Source organism: Canis lupus, chromosome 16 (assembly GCF_048164855.1).
Source record: "Canis lupus baileyi chromosome 16, mCanLup2.hap1, whole genome shotgun sequence".
Taxonomy (NCBI): Eukaryota; Metazoa; Chordata; class Mammalia; order Carnivora; family Canidae; genus Canis; species Canis lupus.
Genome location: NC_132853.1, coordinates 42104147 through 42114812, shown reverse-complemented (window position 1 = coordinate 42114812; position 10666 = coordinate 42104147). Strand labels below are relative to the sequence as shown.

The 10666-nt window shown below is 58.6% G+C and overlaps 1 protein-coding gene across 7 annotated transcripts; it reads right to left on the bottom strand.

Annotated features, from left to right (window-relative positions):
- Positions 1–489: 489 nt before the first annotated feature.
- On the bottom strand, positions 490–9949 carry RUNDC3A (RUN domain containing 3A). Of its 7 annotated transcripts, none has more exons than XM_072780860.1 (11): positions 9779–9948; positions 5984–6099; positions 5257–5393; positions 4995–5080; positions 3944–4033; positions 3741–3821; positions 3491–3656; positions 3235–3392; positions 2362–2499; positions 2124–2230; positions 490–1099 (listed from the first exon to the last, which is right to left on the bottom strand). In XM_072780860.1, exons 1-11 carry the CDS (start codon positions 9883–9885, stop codon positions 957–959), a joined length of 1329 nt encoding a protein of 442 aa, XP_072636961.1. In that variant the 5' UTR covers positions 9886–9948; the 3' UTR covers positions 490–956. The 7 variants fall into 7 exon arrangements, with proteins under 7 accessions (XP_072636961.1, XP_072636962.1, XP_072636968.1 ...); XM_072780861.1 differs by having other exon boundaries at positions 5257–5390; XM_072780867.1 differs by having other exon boundaries at positions 5257–5405; positions 9779–9900.
- Between the last annotated feature and the right edge of the window lie 717 nt (positions 9950–10666).

Below are 10666 nucleotides of genomic sequence, written 5' to 3'. Positions count from 1 at the left end.
CAGGTCAGGGTGAGGACCCAGAGTTGAAGGGGCAACAAGTAGTGTTAGGGCCAGGGTGGGGGGTGGTGAGATCTAGCCCCAAGGGCATACTTTGATAGAGGTTGCTTCTTTGGGTCTCAACTTTGGGCCAAAGCTGAATTGCTCAGGATGATGGATTATCTTCAAAGCTAAATTGCTCAGGGCCCTTCTAGGGCTTGTCTCCTCTTCCATCCTGCCCCCAAGATGTTCAGGGTCTTCTCTGCTGGGGGCTAAGCAAATTAAGAGTATCTGGTTAAGTGAGGCATTTACATGTCTTGCTCCTGCTCTGGACAGTCACTTCATACCAAAGCCACCCACTTCTGGGATCATTCTGACCGGTCTGCTCCTGTGGGCACACACCCATTCTGTCTGCCAGCACCTCCGTGCTCCTGGGTCCAGCACTGGCTCTATTGAGTTGTGCCACCTCAGGACAGTGCCCAGTCCCGGCCCCCCCTACAGACAAAGTTGCCCTCAGTCTTCTGGTTTTTATTTACCTGTTCCCATCAGAGCCCCTGCCCCGGGGGCTGAGAGGGGAGGACTCCAGGGAATATACAGGGCAGACTGGAGAGGCAGGGGGTTAGGACGCTGAGGCTGGACCACCAGCTCCCGAGGAGGGTGGTGGGGATGAGCGAAGTCATCCAGGAAGTCAGGAAGTCAGCCAGGTGCCAGGGCCACCAGAAGAATGGGACGAGCTTTCCCAAGGGCTCCCTGTGGCTGTGGTACCCCTGTGTCCTGGCCCAACTGGCTTCCCTTTGCAGCTCCTGCTCCCTTGGGCAGAAAGTTAAAATGGGCAAGAAGCAAAGGGTGCCTTTCGCAAGAGACCCATGGCTGGGTGGGCAGCGTTCTCTGGAAAAGTGGCCTGGATTGGGGAACTCTGAGGAAAGGCAGCAGGTGTCTGCGCCCCTGGTAGGTGGGGCTGGCGCTGCCCACGCCGCTCCTCAGCTGGGACTCAGTGCCGGGCTGCCCTCAGGACTGTCGCTCACCAGGCACTCGTTGGATTTGAAGCTCGCCAGGGACTTGCAGCTGGGGATGGAGGCCAGGGAGCCGCAGAGGCCCAGCATGGAGGGCGTGGGGTCCTTCCCTGGGGAGAGAGGGCGGGTGAGGCCGAGCCAACCGGTCTGGCTGCGTGTGAGCTGGGGCAGGGGGGTTTGCAGGCGAAGGTAGTGGAGGGGTAGCCCCCCACCCGGGAAATTTTCCTCATTTCTGGAGCATTTGCCATTTTCAATTAAACCCTGATAAGCATCTGCCCATGCCATGCACAGTGCCGGGGACACTGTATTGTAATCGTCAGTTTATGTCTCTGTCTCCCCCTGAGGTTCATCCTCTCTGTCTGTTTATTAAACACACGGTGAGCACTTGTTCCGTTCCAAGCACTGGGGATACAGAGAACGGACGAGACACAGTCCCTGCCCTCACGGAGCTCACAGTCTGGGGGGGAGACAGACACACAGACAATCACAAACACAGTGTGGTGGGGTTCCATGTCCATAGCCTGCCTTCTCTCAAAGAAGATCTAAAGTCATCCAGTACAGTGTGGTGTTTAGAAAGAAAAGGCGGAAGTCCAGGCACCAGGAAAACTAGGGTAGGGAACCAAGGTGAAGCCAGGGGAGGGCAACACAAAATGCATGCGTTGAAGTCCTGGACATTCGCTTGAAGGGAGCCACTAATTTGGCTCTGAGCTTCCTGGCAGCCAAAGAAAAGGGGGAAACAAGGGTCAGGCAAGCGGTTCACAGAATGCATGAGACAAGAGCAAATCAGTTAGGCAGAGAATTCCCCAAGAATGTGTGAGCCCCTTGAGGATATCATGATGGCAAAAAGCCATTGAACCCCCACCATATGCCACACTAGAATCAGCATCCCCATTTTGCAGACAAGAAGGGCTCAGCAAGGTGAACTGATTGACCAAGCTCACACAACCAGAGGAGGCGCAGCTGGGGTTTGCACTGGGGTCTGCTGAGCACCCCAAACCAAGCTCTTAAGTGCTGAGCTAAGCTCTCTGGAAAGGCTGAATGAAGGAAGGAATTGGCCAGAGTCTGACCGCAGGCCCCAAGGCTTGGCTTCAGCCCTTCTTGGATGAACGTTAGGTGCTGGAATGGGGAGCTCACCGATGGGGCCCCAGGGCTCCTCATCCCGTTTGCCCTCTCCCAGGCGCTGGGAGTCTGAGCTCAGACTGGCTTCAGCTGACAGCGGCTCCGTGCTCATGAAACTGTGTCTGTGGCAGAGCAGAGGGCTGGTGTGTGGGCAGAGGCCTACAGCCCACCCCCTCCCACGCCCCCTGCCAGTGCCCCTCTTCCCCAGTAAGGGCCAGCACTCAGGCCCAAGCTGAGCCAGGCCGAGCCTTACCTCCGGTAGAGCTTGGGATTGTTGGCACCCTCTGCCCCATTCAGCGTTCCCAGGGATGGCCATTGGTTGACCAGGGGCGTGGTGAGGTCTTTGGAACCCTGGGCCAGGGGAACGTGGTCACCGGGGATCAGACCTGTCCTGGGATGGGGAGGAGGGGTCAGGCCTGACTAGAAGAGGGAACAGAAGTGGGGAAGGGGGGCTCAGCAAGGGGTGGGGGCCGGGGTTATGAATGAAATCTGAAGAAATGGGGACAGAATGTTGAGGACCAGTAGGACAGATCCTCCAGATCAGTGGAGGGTACTGAGAGTCAGAGTGTGCTCATGTTGGGGGTTGGAGGGAATAAATAGGATGTTGTGCGAGCAAGTCAGTGATAGAGTGGGTAGAGAATAGAATGGGAATCCTGAAGGGTAATGGAGTATCTTGGGGGATCATGCTGGGAGGTCACAGGATGATTAAGAGGTTTAGGGAGAGAGCTATCAGAGAGATGATTAGTGGGGTTAGGGGTCACTGTGGGATGATGGTCAGTGGTTATAGATCAGAGAGGGAATAAAGCGATCATGTCGAACGTTGCTGAGTAATATTTGAGGTCCTTAGGAGTAATGGGGTCGCGGCAGTAACGTTCTGTAGCCATGCTAGTTGATAAAGTGGGGAGCCGGTTTTGCCTGGGGCGGGTGTCCCTGGATCTTATGTTGAGGGTAACTTAGTTCACTGGGGAGGGAGGGGGTCTCGGGGTGGAGGTGAAGGGATCAGTGGTTGGATGCTGGCGGTTGGTTGCGCTGGCTGCTGTTATCGAGAAAGGTGATGTTAGAGTCAGTGGGGGCGATGTGGTCGGGGAGGCCGGGACGGGGGCAGGGCGGCGGCGGCGGCGCTCACAGCTGCTCCTGCAGCTCCAGGATCACGCCTTCCAGCTCCCGCTTCTCGCGCTGGTTCTGCGCCGCCGCCTCCTCCAGCTGCAGCTGCAGCCGCCGGTTCTCCGCCTCCAGGTCCTTCAGCTGCGACTCGCGCAGGCGCACCAGCTCCTCCAGGTAGCCCTGCGGGGCGCCGGCTCAGCCCGGGCGGCCGGACCATGGGGTCCCAGCGGCCGCCCGCCCGCTCCCCGGGTCCCGCTCCCCCGCCGCGCATCACGCACCTTCTGCGCGTAGACGATGCGGAACTTCTGTTCCATCTTGTGCCATTTGCTGTACCAGCTGTCCTCGTCGGTGACGAGCGGCAGGTACGGGTGCTCGGGCGAGTTGTCCTCGCTCGTACTGCTCTCGGCGCTGTGCCGCTCCTCCTCGTCCGTCAGGTAGTCGTAGCTTGGGGGAACGAGTAGTGGGCACGGCCCGCCCCGCCCCGCCCGCGCCCCCCCCCCCCCCCCCCCGCCACACCGCGCTGCTCACCTCTGGGTGAACTTTAGGTAGGGTGTGTAATCGATGACCACGGGGGTCTTCCCGTCCAGCACTTCGCCCTTTAGGCAGAAGCTGCAGTGGGGGCCGGGGGAGAACCGCAGGGTTGGGGCGGGTGCGAGCGGATGGGAGTGTGGACGTTCTTGGCTCAACTCCCGCCGCCGCCGCCGCCGCCGCCACCGCCACCCAGTCCCAACCTGAAGTCTATGGCGCTCAGTCCGATCAGCATCCCGGTGAGGACGGTGGCTTCCTCCCGAAGCATGATGGCTCCTGAGTCGTAGAAACGCCTGCGGGGGGTGAGGGAGTGAGAGGGGGTCCCGCTCGAGGAGCTGATGGTGCAGCATCCTCCCAGGGAGGCCCCACCCCTCGGGATTTCGCGCGTTGGCTTGCTACAAACCTGTCCCAGAGAGGGAGGTACCTCTCTCCTGCTCGCCCCTCAGGTGTAGATCTTGTCTTTCCCTCAGAGTGGTGCCCACTGTGTCTCCCATGTATTAGATCGTGTGTTCCCCAAGAATACTCTCCTCCATCCTCTGAACTACCCCTTTCCCACCGAATATGGGGTCATCCCGGTCCGTAAAGTCAGGAAACAAGTTCTAATCATTAGTGCCTGGCATATAGTAGGTGCTCAAAAATATGTTGATGTGAACTCTGAAATGTGAGGACAGACTAGAGATAGAATGGGACAACCATCAGGTTGTACGTGACCACGGAGTTCGGGAGGGGGTATGGGGAGCAGGGGAGACACATGCCCCGGACTGTACTCAGTTTCAAACACATCCTGCCTGCGAACCTGCACCTGAGACCCAATCTCTGCAAACCCACAGTGCGGGGACTGAAGCTCTGCACACTGGGACTCTAGTCCATGGGTGGCAAGTACAGACTTCTTGTCACTGGGGAGTAGGTAGGGCTCTGTGTTATAGGTCATGGAACAATGCCAAGAGGTAAAATGATACCATAGTTGAGGCTTGTTCAGAGGTGTGTCTAAGGTTAGAGCTGTGCATGACATCAGTACTGTGGAGTGATGGGAAAGAATGAATTTGACTTGGAAGAAATGGTGGTGGTGCTAAAGGTGTGTCCTGGGACCAAAAGCTCAGTGGCCAGAGGGGGTAGGGGGAAGGGAGCTAGCAGTGCATGCTGGGAGTTGTAGTCCAGGTACCAGAGGTTGCTCCAGGAATTTAAGGCTCAAACATGTTTAGGCAGTGAAGTGCACACTGGGCGTGTGGTCTGAGCTGACTAAGAGGGCCTGACCTGGTGGTCCGGGTGTCCCGCAGAGCTGTGGTGATGTATTCCGACATTCGCTTCTCCATCAGTGCCACCCGGATCCATGCCCGGCCCTGGAAAGACACTCTACTTGTACACCACTGGGTGGTTGCTCTTCTACCCGGTGCTGGTAGGCAGAGTTGAAGAACAAGGAGCAGGCTATACACCCACCCACCCACCCACCCACCCACCCCACCCCAGCTCCCTGCAACCAACAGCTACCCTGGCCCTGTCCACCCAGGCCCCTCACCTTGGCTCGGGCGGTGCTGATGTTCTCCATGTTCTCAATGCTGCTCACACAGTTGTTGGGCACTTTGCTGCAGGCCAGCCGGATATAGTCCCAGAAGCCCCGCTGCCCGTCTGAGCTGAACCAGCTCACCGGACCTGCTGGGGCACAGGCTGAGCCAGGGCAGGGAGGGGGCTCAGCAAAACCAGGGAGTTTGCAGAGGGTCCATGTAATGGGGTATGTACACACATGCATAAGTATAAGCAGCCACGCCCGCCCACAGTTCCTACCTTTTTTTTTTTTTCCTTAAGATTTTATTTATTCATGGGAGAGACAGAGAGAGAGGCAGAGACACAGGCAGAGGGAGAAGCAGGCTCCACACAGGGAGCCCGACATGGGACTCGATCCCGGGTCTCCAGGATCACACCCAGGGCTGAAGGCAGGGCTAAACCACTAAGCCACCAGGGCTGCCCCACAGTTCCTACCCTTAAGCATGTACACACATATGCATGTACACCAGGGACACACTGGCATGGAACTGCACACCTGCTGGTGGGGCTTGTGGGCACCCACTGTATGTGGCCAGAACACTCCCTCCCCTTTTCCCAGCTGTGTGCATGGCCCAGCCATATGGGGGCCAGGGTCAATGATGGGGTACAGAAGGCCATGAGGTAGATCAGTGTGGGTAGCTGGAAGCTAAAGGCTGGGAGTTGGGAGGGCTGGACAATGTGGGACAAGGAGCCAGACCTACCTTTGAAACGGTGGCTGAGGATCTGCTCTAAGATGGCTGCAAAATTCACAAACTCCTCGGATGAGTCATCGATGGGCTCCGCTGTGTATTTCTCCAGCAGCGTTTTCACAGAGAACCTGGTAGGGGTGGGGAAAGGGGGCAGTTGGATGTCCAGTGAGATGAGGGTAATGGTGGTAGAGGAGGGGTGTTAGGCAAAGAGAGGGATCGAAGGGCAGAGAAGAGTTCATGAAGAGCATGGGCGTGGTGGGGAGGCAAAGGAAAAGAAGATAAGAGACAGGGGAGGTATGCAGTGACTGCAGAGATACTGTGACATGTGAGTGATACTGATTGACAAATAGGTGACAAGAGGTGATGGCCAGAGAGAGGAAGCTTCAGGAATAAGGCATGCGAGGAGACAGGACAATAGGTAGGAAGATGAGGCACCTAGAGTCGGGGTGGGGGTGCTGTCCCAGAGCCCCTTCCTTGCCCATGCTTTGGAGTTACATTTTTGATGTGTGTGGGTTGGGGGTCACCTAGGAATTAGAAAGTGGGTTTGTGCCCCTGCCCTGAGCTGTCTTCTGCTACTGCTAGAACAAACTTCAGTCCCTTCTGGGGGGGTCACCTGTGCCAGGGCATGTGAGTTGAAGCTGAGCACATGGAGCGTGGGCATGCAGGGGTGGCCAGGTGGGCTCTTAGCACCCGGATGCCCCCCTTCCCCCCTTTCCTTCCTAGCTTGATCGCCCACACACCAGCTGCCCAGTACCAGGCAGTGCAGAGCGGGGCTGGGGCGGTGTGTGTGTGTGTGTGTGTGTGTGTGTGTGTGTGCAGGGTGTGGGTCTGACACACGCTCTGGGTGGGAGGGGGCATTGGCAGCATATCACTGGAAGGGATCTTTGGGGCCCAGACACCTGGCTTCTCAGAGAGGAAGGGAACCAAGGGAAGCCAATGGGGCTGAGAACTGGAGCTCAGCAGCCCTCATCCCTCTCTGCATCCTGCTTGGGGCCTCAGCTACCTCTGCAGTCCCTACCCTGCAATCTCCACCTGCCGTCCCTGCAGTGGGGTAGGGCAGAAATGAGGACTCAGCTCCCAACATCCCATTATTGCCCTTTTGTGGGTGGCAGGGCAGGAGTGGGGTATCCAGGGATATGAGGGCTGCTTGGAACTGTCCTTCCCCGCCTAAGCTTATCAAGCCCTGTAATGTGCCAAGCACTGTAGTTTGCATGTATTACTCATCCATCCTTACAACAGCTCTGGGAGGTAGGTCCTCTTATCACCCCCATTTTACAGATAAGGTAACCTAGGGTTCAAGAGGTTGACTGATTTGGTCGGAGTCACACGGCTTGTGAGGAGTCAAGTATGTATGTCTGATTCCAGAGCCCTTGCTCTTTCTGCTACATCTTGTGGCTTCCTGCTGGCTGTCACAATTACCAAGGCCTGGGAGCAGCCCCTGCCTCCTCTGCCTTCCACTCTGCAGGCTCCAGCCCTTAAGCACTGGCCTCTGAGGCTCTCAGGCCAATGGCAGAACTGAGCCAACGGACATCCCTCCCTTCTCTTTGGGCTTAGAGCTGGTCTGGCCTGAAATCAGAGCCAGGTCAGTTTTGGGGTTGTAGTAGGGGGAGGCAGCCTGGTGGACTCAAATCCTGTTTCCTTGTGATACCCCTGTGGCCTTGGCCAAGTTATTTAATCTCTCTGAGGTCCAAACAGGAATAATAGTATCTGCCCCAGACTCCAGGAAGGACTAGGAGAAGGGGCATGTGTAGAGGAGATTGGGCAGGGGTGGCAAGGAACTGGGCCGTTAATGGGAAGGTTGGCCCTGCCAGGAGGAGTCCGGTTTGGGGCATTAGCTGAGCCTAATTATGCAGCACACACCACCCTTCTTGATATTTTCTGGTCATCTGGGTCAGCTCTCAGTGGGGGTCTGGGGCTGGTTTCAGCATGGCAGCCATCTGCCATCTATCCTCAGGGGTGCTGCTGAACTGGCCATCGCCCCCGGGAGCCCCATGGTGTGCTCCCTGTTAGGAGGTGCAGTGGCTGCTGCAGGTTACCATGGAGACAGGGAGGCCAGGGCCCAGGGGAGCCCTTGGCCTGCTAAAGGGAACTGTTCTGGGAGCTGGAGGCGAACCACATGATGGTGATGAGGTGGCAGAGGCCTGAGGGGTTTCTGAGCCTTTGTCATGCTCCCAATCTCCCCTAAAACTCTATCCCTCACACCCCGGCTCTACACCCACTTCCAATCCACCAGAACCACTCCTTCTCCAGCCTAGGCCAAAGGGAGCTCCCCTCGTTCCCCATACACAGGGGAAGGCAGGCAAGAGAAAGCAGCACGTTCTTCTCAGGGACAGGAAAGGTATCATCAGGACAGGGCTAGTTCTGTGTGCCAGGCACTGGGCTAGGCTCCTCCATGAATTATGCCATCGCTATTCCTTGGCGTGGCTGTTACATCTACAGTGGGGATGATGAGGCACCCAAGGCCCAGAGTGGTTAGGAGAATTCCCCATGGTTGCACAGCTAATAACTGATGAAGTAAGAGCTTGAGCCTAGGATGCTCTGGCCCCAAAGGCAGAAACCTTTGTTTTATACCACACTGGCAGGGTTTGAGGGGTGAGGGTGGAGGCATTGGTCTGTACTTTGGCCCAGATGGGCCAATGCTACACTCATTCCTTCTATAACATCCCAGGCATTTTTACAGAGGTCTGATGTGAATAGCTCTGTGCCAGGGACTAGGATATAATGGTGTGAGACAGATGCTGTATGGTTGGGTGTGTGCTCAGGAACCTGGAAGGAGCTGTGGGAGGCAGGAGCCAGGGTATCAGGTAAGTGCTGATTCCTGGGGGAAAGAGGAGGGCCGAGGCCTGTGTGTGGGCAGGTGGGGGTGGCAAAGCAGGGCAGCTGAGCCCTGCACCTGGAGCACCTTGCCCTCAGAGGTGGCTTGGGGGTGGGGGAGTTGCAGATGGAGAAGGCAGCTAGCAGGGGGTCCTAGAGGGAGAGAGGAGGGCAGGTGAAGCTGAGGGACAGTGGCTCAGCAGCTGGCCGCCCCTGGCTCAAGCAGGGAGGGTGAGTCACTGCGGGGCTGAGGTGGGAAGGTTCCCTTCCTGGGCCCCCCAAAGCAGATGAATCTTCCCAATACTGCGACAGCCCCACCCTCAGGGACCAGTGGCCCTGCCCTCCTCATCTCCTCCCTTGAACCCAGGAGACCTAGGCTTCTGCAGGCAGACCCTCAGTCCTTCCCATGGCAGGCACAGTGCCCCTCACCTTGCCTGGGTGCATTCAGGGGCTTTGCCCACACCCCAACTTGACCCTGCCACAGGCTGCAGCTGCCCAGAGATGGAGGAGGGCACCATCCCTGCACCCTGACTTGAGCATAGGAAATTCTCTCAGGAAAGCCCCACCCCGGAGAGGCCAGGCTGACAGTGAGGGTATGCTTGGAGGGCCATCACGCGGCCACCCGGCCACCCGTCAGTTCTTTCCTGCCCACCCCGCCCCCGCCCCCAGCAAGGGAGCCAGCCATCCCTCCCCCTCCCCCTCACACAATGTCACTTCCTGGTGTTCACAGGAAGCTGCAGTGCCAATTAAACACCCCTCACCCCCCAGGCCCCGGGCTGGGCATAGGCCTTACTTGGCCTAGAAGGGTAGGGACCAGACCTCCAAAGCCCCTCCTGGTCTGGGCCTGAGGGACAGCCGATGCGCTCCTCTTAACTCTGCTTCCTCCCTTTCCTCCGCGGCTGCCGTGCATCCTCCGGCCGGCACGCTCAGTCCATATTTCCGCAGCCCGGCCCGACGCCTCTCCCTGACCACCCCCCCGCCAGCGGCGCCCACCTGCACACGGTGATCAGGTTCCTACGCTCCACGGCCACATTGCGGGAAGACGCTTTCTTGGAGGACAGCCCCAGAGCCATGGTGGTCTGGACAAAGCTCGCTTCCATCCAGATGTGCGGCCACTGCTGCCGCCACCAGCTGCCCCCCACCCCGCCTGGCGCCCCGGCCCCCTCCCCGCCGGATCACGGCTGGGCCCTGTGCCCGCCGGGGCCCCTGGATCCCTGCACGGCCATCCCCCTGCCGCTGCTCCCGCTGCCCGGCCCCCCGGCACCCTCCCCCGGCGACGATTCCAGAGCAAAACAAGGCCGGGGAGGGAGCTCTCCGAGGTGCTGAGCCGGGCCCGTCACCCCCTCCCTTAGCCGCCCGCCCCCCTCGGCCGGTGACGTCAGGGCCCTCGGGCCCCGCCCCTGGCAGGCCGGCCACCAATCCGCAGAGGATGCAGAATTTGGGGGTGGGGGCTGGGGCCCGAGGGAGGGCGGAGGGGGTCCCCGGAAGAGGCAGCGATTGGAAGGAGTAAGAGGGGGCATCTGGCCTGTTCTCCACTCCCACACTCAGGGCTGGGGACCCCTTGCCTCGCGTCTCTGAGTTCTGACGACTGAACTCCCTGTTTCTGACCCGTGATGGGTGTTGTCTCAGTTTTCCTCCTGCTGCCAGGGAAAAGAGGTCCTCACCCTCATCCCAGCCCCGCCTCCCTTCAGTAACGGCATTCTCAGCGAGACCCGGCCAAGTCTATGTCCAGAGAGCACAGGTGGCCCTTCGTGCTACTAGGAGGCCAAGGAGCAGTGGAGACTGTGTACCTGGCGTTTGACTTGTCAGCGCCAATGGATGGATTCAACTGCTCCGGGGGGGCGGGGGGGATGGGAATCCAAAATAGGCTGTAGGAGCCCA

Excerpts from the sequence above, each read along its gene's own strand:
- RUNDC3A (XM_072780867.1), bottom strand. The coding sequence starts at position 9,885 with ATGGAAGCGAGCTTTGTCCAGACCACCATGGCTCTGGGGCTGTCCTCC. Across the intron at positions 3,393-3,490 it reads GCATCGTCTACGCGCAGAAG|GGCTACCTGGAGGAGCTGGT; the intron begins GTGCGTGATGCG and ends GGCGCCCCGCAG. Across the intron at positions 2,500-3,234 it reads CTGGAGCTGCAGGAGCAGCT|GACAGGTCTGATCCCCGGTG; the intron begins GTGAGCGCCGCC and ends TCCCCATCCCAG.